General features: G+C 41.5%; 1 protein-coding gene across 3 annotated transcripts in view; it reads left to right on the forward strand.

The window, feature by feature from the left end:
* grik4 (glutamate receptor, ionotropic, kainate 4) overlaps positions 1-16,658 on the forward strand; it is a 272,858-nt gene that overhangs the window by 97,273 nt on the left and 158,927 nt on the right. For 2 of the 3 annotated variants that reach the window (XM_058079390.1, XM_058079391.1), the window contains exon 3: positions 15,234-15,367. The exons of the other annotated variant lie outside the window; for it this stretch is intronic. In XM_058079390.1, the coding sequence (XP_057935373.1) occupies positions 15,286-15,367 (82 nt within the window). In that variant the 5' untranslated portion in view covers positions 15,234-15,285. The remainder of the gene's footprint in view (positions 1-15,233; positions 15,368-16,658) is intronic. 3 annotated transcript variants of the gene reach the window in all.

Raw genomic sequence — 16,658 nt, forward strand, 5'->3', positions numbered from 1 at the left:
CATTGTAGTTCCCAAACTTTTTTCAGCGACCCCCTTTTGGAGATTAAATTATTAGAGGGCCTCAAACAAGGATGTCTGTGTGCATTGTATAGTACATAGAGTACACGCTGCTGTACAAGCTGTACACAGACTACTGTGTGTATCTCCCAACTCCCGTTTTGGCAGAGGGGGTGGGTATTTGGCAACATTTCCATGATTGATTGATATTTACTCCAATTATCTTCAACACGACTCAATTCCAACGATGAGCAGCGCTCCCGTTTCCATGCTACTGTTCATTATGAGCGGCTGCCTGTAGGAGTTGTAGTGTGGTTCACCTTCATATACCTGTCATGCCAAATTGTCCTTCTTTAGACAGCACATTTCCCCAACATCTGTTCCCCGCACACACCAGCGTGACAGCGTCGTCGTGACACCCGCGCGCGTCATTACAGCTTGTGCGGCAGCAGCAGGAGCGGCCACAGAGTAATTAGTTGCAGTCCATGTGTCAAGATGAACAGCCTTTAGTTAATTACATAATACACTTGACCCACGGCGGTTTAAACCTATTTAATTAATTAATCTACAGTACATTCACTCTTGATCTCATATGCAGAAATGACCATCATCCTTCATTTCTTTCACACTTGAGTTACCTCACGGATTTTCATGGAGCTGTCTTGATGGTATCATGGCTGCATTGTTGGCCAATTCTAAGCTTTGTGTAGCCATGCTCAACTGGAAGAAATGAGCCTGGGGCTTTTTACTCTGGCAGTTATTTCAGGTTTGTTCATATCCTTGCATGGTTAACATGAGCAGTAGTTCCGCCCGCTATAAAATGACCTTGTGGGTCCTCCTTAGCTGTATGATATTAATGGGTGCCATTTTGACATGGCGGGAAAGAGTGTCCTTAATGGCTCAGCAAAGGGAACATATACAGTATATGTATGCGTGGAATTGTAGTATCAGGCGGAGGTCAGGTTTGTACCTCATTAGAGGAGCACCAAGGGTCTTAAAGGACGCCTATGTACAATGGAGAAGCAGAGCCTACGTATACGTACCTGTGTGTCATGGCTTCATTGAATTTTGAATATCTTATTCATGAATGTGTCTGACCTGCTACCAAATAGCTTTTCAATGACTTGGGAGAATTGTGGCAATACAGAAGCTGGTCGGTAGTTAGTACAGTAAAGTTGGTAAAGTTTTGAAAAAAAAAATGTTTGTTTCTACCTTTTTCCGTTGTTTTAGTAATCAGCAGTAGAACATACTGTAGGTAGGTTTCAGCAAAATATCAGTTGTCAACAAAAAAAGGTGGAAAAACATCAATTTCAAGCAGAACTTCCACTTTGACACAATTTTATCCATTTATATTTAACTGAAATGTCTAAACAACTATGCCACGACATAAACAACACAAAACATGGTTGTTTTAAATGATAATTATTTATTTACAATTATAACACCATGAACTATTTACAGTTTTCACATTCGTAACTGTACTGTGTGTGTGCACGTGGACGTGTGTGAACGTGTTAAAATTTCCCTTCAGTGCTTAACCTTGGTGGATGCTACACAGCTCCATACCTTTTCACTTCCTGGTTGCTGTAAGCATCTATTTACTGTGTATGGCAGAGATATATGCCAAGCTTTTATAAAATGCTCTTCCACCACCTTGTGGCCGTTTTAGGGATTCAAAGTGCAAATGGGATTTCGTCTTTTTTTGCTTGTGCAAAAAAATGTAAAAGACATATAATTACATATTTGGGATTGGGCGTTGGGAAAACTGTACAGGTAGCGAATGAGTGACCGTCTTTATCCTTTCCATCTAAATGCCAATACATTTATTGACAATATCAATTGTTTCCTCTTTTTTCACATCAATGAGGAACATGGAGCTGAGATTCCTAATTCCTGACTTCCATTCCAACTTCATATAAAACGTTTTTCAAACAGTGTTTCTGTTACTAAAAATGATTATAAGAACGCTACATTTTACCTTAATTACCTGGGAACACTGGAAATGAGTTGTTGGATTTCCATGAGCAAAAGCCGGTCAAAGACAGAAAGAAAACATATGCTGTAAACTCCAACACCATGGCATATTGGGTTCAAATCCTTCCGGCAGATGGCAGACAGCTAGCCAGGACGCCTTTACATGCAAACGAAATGAGCCAACAACAATTGCATCTGATTGGTGCAGCGCTCGGAACACGGAGGTGCCACCGCAAGCGGCCTGTGTAGAAGCAGAAATCAGCATCTTTCCGTGAAGTGGAAGATGAGGACCACGAGGACAAGGAGAATGAATGAGAGGCGAGAGGAAAGGGCAGGGTTGAATCAAAAGATGAATGGATGCGGAACAAGCGCTCATCTGATCCGTCTTGAGTGTCTGCCCCGGCCAACGCTGTCATCCACTTCTATTTGGGTTACTGAGATGAAAAGACAGGTCAAACTACTGCGTTTGACCCTTGACCCGTGTGAGGATGGTGCAGGGGGATGATAAACTCCTATACAAGCAGGAGCGAAACCTGGAAATCAGCACCTCTGCAGATGGAGGCAGCTCGGCTTCTTACTTGAAAGCACTGAAGGGAAACAAATTTCATTTGAAAATCAATGTCCCACTAAAATGTAACAGCTTGTCACTCTCGTTTAACAGCTGCATTGCTAAAGCGGCAGCGGGAGTGATTTGTGTGGGTGTTAGCTTCATTAATTTTCGCACACAATTACAAACCAATGAAACATACCTGTCTCTGCAGAGAATTTGGATTTTTAAGTCAATCACTCCACAATACAAAAGCAACAAAGACTATTCCTTGTATATTTTCTTCACGCAGTTTCTGGTGTTTTATCTGAAGCTGGCTGGTATCACAATAAAACCCCGAAAACCAAAGAAAAAGCACAACGCTAGCAATGGAGTTAATCCTGATGGAACTTTGAGCTGTGTTTCAGTCGACTTTTCCAGGTCAGAGAACACCGTTCCTCCTGGAACGCAGCGTTATCGTGTTGATGTTATCATTGATGCCATTGCAAATGCATGTGAAACATCGCTTAGCGGTTTTTGGGTTATCTATGAACATTTATGGCTCAATTTTGCATGAGCTTAGGTACATTTTCCAGTTAGCTTCCAATACAGAATGCACCCTGTCGTGTTGTGAATACACAGCGTGGATCCAACTGATGTATTTTTTATCACAAAACGTACTTAGCTTCTAACAAAGAAGCTAGCTTAGTACGTTCCAAAATGGCATCCTGAACCGGAAGCTACGTAGTCCATCTGTGATGTCATCAGGTCCTTGACTCTCCAAACCGTTGACAGTAAATCGGTTTTGTGGCCTTCACTGAAGATGTGATTGTTGAGGCGTTCCCCAAGACATTATGTGGCAGTCAGACATCTTCCCCAGTGGATCTTTAAGTCCAGTTACATTTTTTAGTGTTTAATACCGTCTTAATCAAACTTTCTGCAGCTCCATTTTGGGTTATTGAAGTGAAAAACACTATTGAATTAAAAAAATAACTCATGGCAAAATAGGAAGGTGGTGTCCGTGTGGTGTCTCGCTGCCCCATCAAGTCTTTGGGAACACTCACATCAAGAATTACATCTTCAAGTAGTAACTTTAATCAAAAGTAACTTTAAATCTTCATTTATCCCTGTCATTCATCATTTATATTACAGTACTAATATGCATCAGCAATTATTTACGGCACATCATTCTTATGATGGACCTTCTGGAACTAATTAATGACACTAGCCAAGGTTCCACTTATTTATAATGCAGTGTCATCGCTTCGGCAACAACTGTTGGAGACACTTTGGCCCACCTTTCCTACAGCAATCAACCTGAAAATTAGCCCCGGCCGTGACGCTGCCAAAAAGCGACCAGTTTTATCTTCACCTTAAAGTCATTACGACTTATAAAAGGACGATATCCACTTTTAAACACCTGCTGACATTTCAGATTAAGTCTGCATTGAGATTGTTGTTCATCAAACACACATCAGCTGTTTGGTTTTCCATGCAAGAATTCCAAGATGGCTGCTGTTGAAATGAATGCCATTTCTGCCAGGTACACACAGAAGCACAACTGCAGTTGTAGTGCTGTAGTAGAAAATACTCCATTACAACCCGATGTACACAATTGCAAATAGTCTAACAAGTACAAACGTCTGCCCCTAATGTATATATCGGTGTTGGACTAAAGCAGACTAAAGAAGACAATTTACAGTACTGACTTGCAGCAAAAGGTCGATGCCTGAATTACCATCAATACTAGCTACACAGCGTATTAGCAGAATAGAAACAGGTTGTCATTCTTGCCATTTTTTGCACTTTTTACATACACAGTCATTCCTCACCACTTTGTGGTTTGAATTTCACAACATCACATTTTCAGAAATATATCAATAAATGCCGTTTTGTGGTTGAATATGGCCTATTTTTAGTCCAAAAAATATTCCATCATTTTCTACGCTTATCCTCACGAGGGTTGTGGAGGTGCTGGAGCCTATCCCAGCTGTCTTCGGGCGAGAGGAGTCCACCCTGGACTGGTGGCCAGCCAATCACAGGGCACATATAGACAAACAACCATTCACACTCACATTCATACCTATGGTCAATTTGGAGTCACCAATTAACTTAGCATGTTTTTGAAATGTGTACCCGGAGAAAACCCACCCATGCACGGGGAGAACATGCAAACTCCACACAGAATTGAATTCGGGTCTCCTAGCTGTGAAGTCTGCGCTCTAACCACTCGACCGCCGTGAATGAATGTGAGTGTGAATGGTTGTTTGTCTATATGTGCCCTGTGATTGGCTGGCCACCAGTCCAGGGTGTATCCTGCCTCTCGCCCGAAGACAACTGGGATAGGCTCCAGCCCCCCCCCCCCCCCCCCGCCCCCCCCCCCCCACCCCACGACCCTCATGAGGATAAGCAGTAGAAAATGAAATGAATGAATGAATGAATGAATGAATGAATGAATGAATGAATGAATGAATGAATGTTTATTGCCATTTTTGCAATAATCACCAAATTCCCACAACTCATTAAAAATAATGAAAGAAAAAAGTCTCAAATGATCCAACTTAAAGCGCCCACGTATGTAGCTGATTGATGGATAGTTGGCATAGCTCCTGACTTCATTTTAAGATATGTCTTAAGCTGCCATTTTTACACTGTTGTTTTGGATGCAGAAAGGGGGCGGGCTCATCAAGCTGGGGCCAGAAATTTTTGTAGCTGTTGTACGATATTTGTATGCACAGATAATCTGTCTCATTAAAGTGTAATTCAGGATAGAAAGAATAAACTCTTGGGTTTGCGCTGAAAGACATAAAATGTAGTATGGATTCCAACACTGCACATCTTACCTGCCAGTTGCTTGACAGCATATTGTCGACTGTGGTGGGAAAAAGTGTCTGGACAAAATATATGGCGGGCAAGGCAAAGCAAGTCTGTGCTACTACAATAGCTATTGATTAACAATTTGTTACCACCTCTGGTCCCGCCTGATGTACTCGGGATGGGAGCTGACAACAACAAAAGGCCAGCAAAATGGAAGGATCACCTTGATAACCTGATCATATTAGGTGACTTGCGATTGGCGGGGCATTTTGGATGCCTGCATATATCCTCTTATGGGATGTTTGCTGGCAACTCAAAGATGCATTTTGACAAGATGTGATACACTAGCCATGTTTACCTGACGAGTTTTTCTCTTTCCGAATGACCTTTCTGAAAACAATGGTATACATGGAAAGGAATATTCCAATCTCTTGTCTACATGCGCTGCTATAATCAAACAGAATAGTCAATGGGGCATTCGCAGTAAAACGTAAACATCAACATCAACATCAACATCAACACCCCGAGTTTTTCTTTCACTTGTTGGAATAACTCCGTATTGGCAGTTTTTCCTTCGTCCAGTCTTGAAATGAGTTTGGATCAAAAACAAACTTTCCGCAGCAGTCCAGTGCCGATTGCTGACCTCCATTTTTAAAATGAAAGAACGTTTGGAGCTGCGTGTTACGTCATATCTGAGCATGCGCTGAAAGAACTTAAACAGGAAAAGATCAAATTCAATCTTGCTAATATTTAATAATTCAACTCGGGACATGTTTTATATAGATATATATTTTCTTTTTTAATAAAACCGGACTTGTGAATAAAGTATAGAAGTGTTTAGATTCTGTTCCACATATGCACACGAAAGCTGCTTGCCAACCGCCAATAAACAGCAGAAGAAGAAAAACACCCTGACAACTTTCCGTTTGAGCGGGTACAAGATACCTCAATCGGATTGGGGAAAGGAATATTCCACCCCCGGGAATCCCATTATATATTCATTTGGATTGGCACTTTTCTTTCGGAATGATATATGTATACAAAGGTTACATTCTTTCCCTTTGAGCAAAGAAAGTGAATGCAAATGGAATATTTGGGTCCATGTATACGTGGCTAGTGTCATTTTAGACACTTCTTTGACCTGAACAAAGCTGAGGCTAATTAAAGATCAGTCTCACTTGTCTGTTTAAACATCTTGGAAAATAACATCATGCTCACACTAATCCATGCGTACCATGCTGGACTTGTTTGCTGAGCTGTCATGTTGTTTCACCGCTATACAGTTTATGTATAGCTGACTTTTGGATCGTCTAGGGTTTACTATTTTATTTCCATTATGACTTATTGGTTACATCAGTGAAATGACTACGACTGGGCTATGTTGCACGTCGGCCAATCGTATCTCATCTATTCCTGCCCAAGGCAGAGGAGTGTACTGTGCAAGGCATGGATCCATGTGCTGACATGAGCCAAATGTGACGTGTTTTACTTTTCAATTTTACAAATTGGGCGGTTCCAGTCCAGTTCCCTCCAAATCAGAAACTCCCAGGTCCTTCCAGCGACGTCGATAGTAATGGATGTTTTCCATAAACAAATATTTCAAACATCTCCGTTTTTTCAGACCCGATTGTTCCCCCTCACGTCTCAACATTTCAAACACGCTCTTTGATCTGAAAATGTTCATCCCAACATTATACGTAGCACATGCATATTCATTTCAAACATTGGACTTGCACAAGTTGTTGCCATCCACATACACGTTGCTTTACGCGACCTCAGAGACTCCCCGTGCAACAGCACATGAATAAATACAAACGATGCGACTCTCATTTACGCCTGCAGGTTTCATTTGGCCTCTCGACTGTCGAGTGAACGGTTCATTTGCGAGTGAATTACTTCATGTTGGATGTTTGATTGGCAGTTGGAATTATTTGGATTGCGTACAGTGTTGGTGTGACGGGCAAGTCAAGCAGCTGTCAGACCATCCTGTCCTTGTCAGCCATTGATCCTCCTCATCCTGCTGCGTTGAGACAGCACAGACAACCTCACTCTCTTGATTGCTAAGCTAGGACGGCACCTCTGATTGTATTGTGTCTGACAGGGCGTCTTGCTGAATGTGTGCTGCTTTGATTGACCTTTGTGCACACTTGGAGCGGACTCCGACTAATATTACCGCTGATAGACTGCTCTTTTGTTCAAAGACCGCAAATTAGGTTTGAGCACAAATCAAACCTCTGAAACTTATAGATTTTTAGATCATCGTTACTTTTGTATTTGTCGACTTCTGAGTTTCAACACTTTGTAAACCTTTACTATGCCTGACAATGTTATGAAATAAATGACATATATCTTCGATGACTTGATTTATTGCTTCCATTGGCGGAACATTATCAAAAATAGTCGGTTTAAAAAGGTCACCACGTAGTTAATAATCGGGAGGGGTAGCCGCCAGAAGCCGTCACTAAAGCCAAGTGGGCTCCTTGGCAACAAGAGCAGAATGTTTTGGTTGCTTTCCAAAACCATGTTTGAATCTGACCCGTGGGAAGGAGAAGCTCTAACTCTTTCGGGGAGGACATGAGCAGATGTGGAGGGAGAATGCTTAAGAAAGATGGTCACCATTGGTCACCTGCTGTGAAACAGTCAAGGTTGGCTGCCCAGGTTTTGCCCAGGACTAGAATCTACGAGGCTGCAATGAGAGCCTTGGGGTAAGTGTGGATCCATAACGGAGACCCGTGGAGGGACACAAGCCAGGAACGAGCAGCCCCGGTTGGGTAGCCTGGCCGAGGGAGCGTGAATGTTTAACTCTGGAGACATCCTATGACCCTGGGTTCTTCACTGACGACATGTCTAAGTCGGACCGATCGGTTTATTCATGTGCTGATGTTGATGAAGTTACAGTGTGTGTTTTAGGAAGCACATTGAGCAATGCGAGAAATTACAAGTCAATCCAACGATTACAATCAAACGATACTATGGGGGTGAAATGTTGTGTCCTGTATCTGTCATAAAAACAATAGCATGCGTGTGTTTACACATTTTAAGAGTGTTTGCAGATTCAAGAGTTATCCTGCACAAAGTACAAATACGTTGACTGTAGGATGACAACATTAGCGGCATCAATTTCCCCAAAAGCTCAGTGGTTTGACACAAGAGGTATTCGACTCGAGAGGTTCCACATGATCTGCCTTTCCAATCACTCACACTGGGGCTGGCTGCCGCTTACCGGAGGGAAGGAGAGAATCAGAATAGATTAATCACAGACCGGTGCAGAGCGAATTGGTGCTAAAGTCAGACAGTCGCTATGACTGATATCAAAGGTCGGCTGGGGGTTATTGACTGAATTGCCATTGAGTTCAATCAGTTTGTCTCGGGTGATGGTCGCTGCTGTCTGCATCTGCTACAGTTGAGGGCTAGTGGTTTTAGCCTTCAAGGCTAGGCTAGCTGACTTCCCGTGTGAATATGGAGACTTCAGAGCGTTTTCCTCAGATTACTGGGCAGAGAGGATTACGAATAAAATAAATTATTTGTTCTTTTCTTATTGTCTTGGGTTACTGTGTAAATCAACATGACATATGTGTGGTTGCCAGAGGTGTGAGTCATATTTAAGTCATAATTTTGATGACTTTGGACATTAATGCTTATTATACTTTACATATATACAGTTTTGAATGACTTTAAATGGCTAATGCACTGAAAATGGCTTGAAGTGGGAAAACAGATTTACTGAATAAAATAATGATGACCAGGTTGGTGTCGAGTCTGATGTCGGGCTGTCGGGACATAAGATCTCATGTACCTCTCATTCCTGCAAAAGATGAGCCTCTTGCACTGTTCCTTATCTCTGCCCCTCTGCGATTTTGTGGAGAGAATAGCTGCCATTGTCCAGAACGGACTGCACTTTCTTCTCCCTACCACAGTCCCCAGTGAGACCCAACCAATGCCAAACAGGAGCTCGCCATCTTCACCAGCCTGTCCAGGCTCTCTCAGTGTTGCTGCCACCCCAGCAGACCACAGCATAAAACAAACAGGCAACCACAGACTGATGCGATATATGCAGCATTTCACTGCATACATCAAAAGACCTGAGCCTTCTGAGGAAGAAGAGCTGGATCTGTTCCTTCTGTGTGTGTCCACCAGTCCAGTTTGTTGTTGACATGCATTTTTTTTCAATTTCCTTTGGAGAAGAATGAAGTATCTATTTACTGCTGAAAACTTTGACGATACGGTACTACGTTGTAACATGTTGGATGTCTTCCAAAGTCTTTTGAGAACAATCCATTGGAGGGGCCACCCACATATGTAATTTATTGTAATGTGCAAAAAAACAGGACACCGGAAGTTGATAGTATTTAATTTTGATAAGTTTACAAATGACACAAACTCTTGCAAGTATGCAATTTTTACCGAAATGTCACGTTTTTGCTAGGAATTGTAGTTTGTAGTAGTTTTGCCTCAATACGATTCAGCTACTCTATCCTGTCTACATATTTCTGCCAACTCACAGCAAAATAGATCGTTCTCTTCATTCTCCAACAATCTAAGATGCTACTTGAAATACTACTTGAGGAATTACACCATTTATCATTTCTGTCTGCTTTTCCTGAAGTCCCCCTTGCTCTTGGTCTTTACGGCCCTTGTTCACCCTTCGTTTTCCCACTTCAGGTGATTTACATGTCTGTTTGATTTGACTGTAATATTGAGTGAATAGGCAGTATAGTAGATTTAAGTGAAGAGTCGTTTGTATTACTTAGCTCTCTCATAAATCAGATGTTCTGCATCTGCGCTATGATTGATATTGATTTACCATAGTTACGTACAAGCTGTGTGTACGTTTCTTTTATCCCCTCTTGCTTGAGACCATTAAATCCAACACTTTGGAACGTAATTTAAATTTAGAATGTCTTTCATGTCGCTACAGTAATAAGCATGTACTCCTGGCATGAACACGTTTCCAAGTATTGCTTACAGTACAACATGCCTGTTCCAGATCCAGGATCCATGAAGAATGAGGCAAGGTAAATCCTCTTGTGTACATAATGATATAAGCTGCAAGGAATTTACGCTGCTCAATTAATTTTTGGAAGAGACCTTTCATTCAATGCTGTTTTGGGGATTTTTTTTCTTCTGGGACTTTTTACTGCTGCTATTTACATGTATTTTTTGCAAAAGCTCTATGGATGTATCTATCTTATCTAACTCTGAGTTGACAGCACCATCCGGTGCTCCCTAGCGCTTTGCAGGCGGTAGCTCAGCAAAGTAGTCTCAGATCTTGCAGGTTCTGTTTTATTAGCTTCCAGTGCACTGCTAAGCAGTACTTGAATACCAACAAAGTCAAATGAAGGAACATTAAAACACTGTGACTAGTTTGCTTTCATTTTTCATTAACCAAGCACCATAATTCTGATTTCTTTACGGTCGTATCATTCACTCAGAGTGTTCATCACAAGAATGCAGCATAACAGTTTTTGTGCCATCCGTCACATAAAAGCGTTCAGTGCTGAACCTCTCGGTCCATCTATTACCCAGATTGTACTCGTACCGGACTCAACTTCTCCTGAACATATCTTATCCTGACAATTCATTGGTTGCAGACCCAACCGCGATAAATACATTTCTGTGACATTGGATTCAATGTTAATACATGAAATATTTCCATAGACAGACCATAGAAAACTTGTCTATGACTTTCTGAATACAGCTTTTAAAGAGCCCTCCAGACATGGAATAACACCCCTATAGGCACCTTTACACAACTATTATTCATTGTATACACCACATTGTGCAACTCTTATGCTGCAGGCACTGGAGACGTGAGCTAGCGAGCTAACGAGTTAGCCTCAAATGTATTTTTTCAAAACATAAGAAGTCTGGTAATATTTTCTCAACTGAAAACACAGAAAAAAAGCACTAATACTTTCTATCTAGATGTGCTATACTTGTAGTGAAAATGTACTGAAATGGTTAATGCCCCCCTCCCAGTGATCCACAGACTTGTGACTCGTAATGGTTTACTCTCCCACACTGTTTACTCTTTAAAGAACAGACCAAGATGATCAGGATCATCCCGGGCTGAGTTACAGGATCCCTGTTTAGTGTTGTAAATCATCAGATGAGTTAAGACTATTGGGACATTTCCATCACGGCTATTGGAATCAAATATGCAGGAGCTGTCCAAGGTAGCTGGAATCTTAGCAATTGCACATTGGCTCTCGAAAAAATGAAGTGTAGCTTAGCCTTTTTGTTTCTGACATTTTCATGCCGTTCACAAAACCAAAACGATTATCTTCCTGATGACGATGACATCCGTGACTTCCTCCTGTTCCTCTTTTTGACTTTGTGCCTGCACAAAAATAGAAGTGTCTGCCATCTTCACAGGTGTACCTGTCTGACATTGTCCTCTGTGCCTCCTCCAGATCATGCTGGCACATTGCAGCATTTTTTTTTTTTTGGTTTGTCATGTCCTTTCATATCATTCCAGTCTGATTAGCAGTATCATGTTGTCTCCGACACCTCGCTGACCTTCCTGGGCTTCTTTTGAAATCATGTACTTTGCTATGGTCCATAAAGACAGAAAGCGGAAAACAGCTCTTCATCTCGACTTAGAAAAACCTGGCGCTCCTTCAATACCTCGATGAAGTGATGGACTGAATAAGAAATCTGAGCCTTGGTTGAGGTGCTGTACCTTGTAACCCCAACATTTAACTTCCCCCAAGGCTTACACTTGGAATACAACCAAACATTTCCATGGAAATGTGACTTGCTGAAGTTGCAAAAAACTTTGAAGCACAGTCGTGCATGATTTAACATGAAACTCATGACCTGTGAGTGACGGAATGAAATAAGTATTCGAACCTCCCAACATTACATAACCGAGTGTCCAGCGGAGAAACCATTGTTGTTTTGATTTTGGTCCATCCCCCCTTTACACGTACAGTCACCCCAGTTTACAGTAGGCTTTTGGAACAAAGGAAAGACGGACGCCGAGGTGTCACTTCCAAGGCTTCTTTTGCAGTTTTATCTTTTATTGGATGAGGGACTGGGCTGCACGGCGGTCGAGTGGTTAGCGCGCAGACCCCACAGCTAGGAGACCTGAGTTCAATCCCACCCTCGGCCATCTCTGTGTGGAGTTTGCATGTGGTTTTCTCCGGGTACTCTGGTTTCCTCCCACATTCCAAATTGTTGACTCCAAATTGTCCATAGGTATGAATGTGAGTGTGAATGGTTGTTTGTCTATATGTGCCCTGTGATTGGCTGGCCACCAGTCCAGGGTGTACGCCGCCTCTCGCCCGAAGACAGCTGGGATAGGCTCCAGCACCCCCACAACCCTTGTGAGGATAAGCGGTAGAAAATGAATGAATGAATGGATGAGGGACCTGGCTCACAGAGGTTTTGTTACCAAAGCCAAACAATATTGTATATACGTATATGATATAACCATATCCAATTCCACAAATTCAACAAAAGGTTGTTACCGTATTAAAGAAAAAAGATAGCTACCAAATCGGATCGGCACAACTCCCCAAAATGTGGATCGGAACTTCCCTCTGTGGATCGGAACTTCCCTATCCAGAACTATTCTTGTTTTGTTTTGGTTACAACATAATTCATTTTCCACAGCAAAATCAACATTCAATCTGTTTTTTTATTAATTGCTGAAAATCAGTCCTGTTTCATGGTTGATGTATTCTCCATGTCTTATAATTGAGCATGAAATGTAATATCTCCAAGGCAGTTTGCGTCCAGGTTAACAGGTGGAATAATCATGCATAACATGAATATCCAAATTATCACCGATGAATTTGTATTTGTTTTATTTTTTTGTGAGAGAGACATCCATGGATTTCTTATTTCATTTTACTGTAGTAGCGGTCATCCACATCAATACTTAACCCACCTAAATATTTGAGCGCTGATCATCCAATATCTCCACATGACAAATGTTTTTATATTATATTGGCTAAAGACCCCAGCTACGGGTCAAACCGCATTGCCAGACATAACAAAACGCACCCATGCAGCGCTTCTAATGATGTGCAGGATGCAGTAGTGTTAAAGCGCGTGGAAATAAGCTCAGTTTACCGTGGGAATAAATGACTCTGATAACAAGGGACCCTGTCCGTGCCTTCAAAATGTGCCTCATTATCCTCATGTATGGTTCCTACCAACTTCTTTTAGATGTGCCGATTCATCTATGCAATTGCTCTTTTTAACCACTTTACTCTTTTATACTGAAATTCAGTAAAACAGGCAGAATGTTTGTCATTTTTATAACTTGGCATTCTACTCGGAAGAGGAAGAATGATATGCAACACGTCAAACAGTGACTAGATAAGAACCACTAAGGTGTTTCAGGCGTCATTCGTTCATTCATACATAACAAATACATCTGACAGACTGTCGTTGTGAAGGCTGCTTCCCCAACCTTGAGGGAGACGCTGCACATTGAAGTTGAGTAGCGTACATGTGTTATCTGACTTTTATGGGAGTTTTTTTACACAGTGGGCGGGTGAGCTTTACTTGGTAGACATGGAAGTCAGGACGCGGAAGGTATGATCCCTAAATCACGAAATGCATTGGAAGACATGATAGCATGCAGCAATACAGATGTCATCAAATATGTATGCTGATGAGACAAATTATGGGCAGCTTGCAAAGACGTTTTACTCAAAACATTTACTCATGTTTTTCAAGCAATATTGCTCAAATCTTACACACGTGGACTTACTAGTCCCTTAAATGTGTGCGCCAACTGTCATGCTGATTCAGCAACGCCCTAAAGCAGGGGGGGTCAAACTAGCACCATGGAAGACCGAGACACTGCAGGTTTTCTTTCCAGCCAATCACCAAAGCCGGTGATTTTAATGATTAATTTGAGGGACGGAGCTCATCAATTAAATCACCTGCTGGAGAAACAGATGGAAGAGGGAGCCTGTAGGGAGCCTCGGCCATCCATTGACACGTGTGCCCTAAAGTTACAGTGGCTGTTTATTTTAGAGCACATAAAACAGAATGAAACATTTCAAGTCAATTTAAGTTATGGGTTTAATAACAGTGTGTATGTGCAGCTATTTTTACCTGAAATTTATTTTATACTATTTATTTTAAAAAATGAATAAATAATTTGATCCTGCTGTCAATCAATTAATTGCAATTACGGTATTTTCCGGACTATAAGTCACACTTTTTTTCATAGGTTGGCTGTTCCTGCGACTTATACTCCAGAGCGACTTATAAATGAAAAAAACTGTTTATGTGACATAAACACTGGATACCTTTTCTGTTCATGTTTATTTTTTTTTGTAGCTGAATAAGCATTGTGTTAGCATATCTTACACCTATTCAGCCTGTTCTCTATTCTTTTATTGTTTGAACTTGCCTTCCAAGAGGACGTAATGTCTGTTTTGGTCAAGTAGTTTGGAAAATAAATTACCCACAAAAAATGCAATGTATGTTTTTTTTTTTACCTAATGATGCATTTTTGGCCTTGTGCGACTTACACTCCGGAGCGACTTATAGTCCAGAAAATACGGTAATCACAACTAGAGAGAAGTCTTTATCTACAATAAGTAGGGATGTTAATCTCCTTGTGGTAAACTATTTGACACACAGCTAGATGATGAAAACATTCCAATAATGTTGAATGCCAACCACCAGACGACAAAAAGAAAGGTCATCCTGCACGTCTCAGGTGAATTTTGCTGCACTCACTAATAGACTAACTACTTCCCAGCATGCAACAAGAAACAGAGGCAACTTTTTTTTTTTAAGGGAATAACCATTTTTACTCCAGAACTGGCAACTGGATTTGCTTCCAGCAATTTAATGAGAAGGCTCTCAACCATGCTCACACTAAACGCAATACCTGCTGTCTCTGCTGTGTTTGTCAGCTGTCAGTTTACTGTACTTTGGTGTGTTTCAGGTGGCTGTGACAGGGGCACCCCCGGGGCAGGACCCATGAGGAGTTATAGAAGATGCTCACAGTCTGGGCGCTTCTGCTCTTCTTAGCCATGTGGGTGACAAGCACCTCTGGTGGCCCGCTCTCCTTCAGAATAGGTGGGTTGGCTTCCACGGTCTAGACCAGGGGTTGGCAACCCGAGGCTCCAGACCCGCATGCGGCTTTTCATCCTCCTTGTTGTGTCTCCCTTTGTTCATTTTCTGGGTGTTTGGGGTGAATCTTTGACATCATTTTTTTAAAGTTGTATTTGTATAATTGTTGCATCAATGTTGTCGCAATGGCAACAATTATGGGAATAAAAGCTGCAGTCTTTCTTGCAGAAAGAGTCCGCGAGTTCAGAAAGGGAAAAACTTCTCTGTTCTTCCCTGTCACCCATCTGAACACCCACTCATCCCTGCTGAACGAATCCACATTCACAGGGATAAGTCTGGCTGACATGGCGGATAAATCTTTCTGGGTGTCCAAGTTCAAAAGCCAGACAGCGGATATAGAAGAAGTCTTCCATCAGAAGGTCACTCTTGCTAAAATGCACAAATGAAACGATTTAGAAAACCTCCCCGAACTCCACAAACAACCAGCGCCATTCCCAACACGTACATGAGCATGAAAAGTACGCATTTGGAATCCTGTCCATCCTTTCATGTGTGCACATTTTCTCAAGCGTGAACTTCATTACGTCCAAATATATCTCCCCCCCCTCACATATGAGAGCCTAGAGTTCTGTGTGAAGATCAAAGTCACATCTTCCAGCCAAGACACTGAAGATCAGCGTGAAGCTTCACGAAAAGAAGTCACGCTAAACATGGAGAAGACTAGCACTAAACCACACATTTATTTCCCACCCGCAGTTGATGATTTTTTTTTATTGTGTGATCAGGTGCTTCGGTTGATCGCTCGCTGACAAAGCCCCCCCTAAAGGATGCGAGTACACTCAAATGAACTTGTCAAAAACCTTTTGTTTACTTCTTGAAAACTGCTAAGCTGCAACTATATCTTTTTATTGGGATTTTACACAAATACGGGATGGAGTCAAAGTCCTGCATAGGCTAGTGTTTAAAGGGGAACTTTAACTTTATCAAAAACAGCAAATAACACCAAATAAAATTTCATAGTACAGGGAAGTTTCCTGACAGAGCAAATCTGTTTAGCATGTAAGGATTTAGATCAACAATACTATCTGCCCCAATGGCTGGACAGGACACAAAATAAAGTAAAATGAAATAAATAAAAATAAAAAATAAAAGGGAACTTTATATACCTACACTGTATTGGTGGTTTCCATGACACCTGTTCCAAGCTAGCTTATATTAACTCTCGTGTTAGAATGCACAGAAAAAAAGTGTTAATTTTTCACGTCATGATTATGAGTGTTTGGCAAAATTCCAAAAA

Source organism: Doryrhamphus excisus, chromosome 8, assembly GCF_030265055.1.
Source record: "Doryrhamphus excisus isolate RoL2022-K1 chromosome 8, RoL_Dexc_1.0, whole genome shotgun sequence".
Classification (NCBI taxonomy): Eukaryota; Metazoa; Chordata; class Actinopteri; order Syngnathiformes; family Syngnathidae; genus Doryrhamphus; species Doryrhamphus excisus.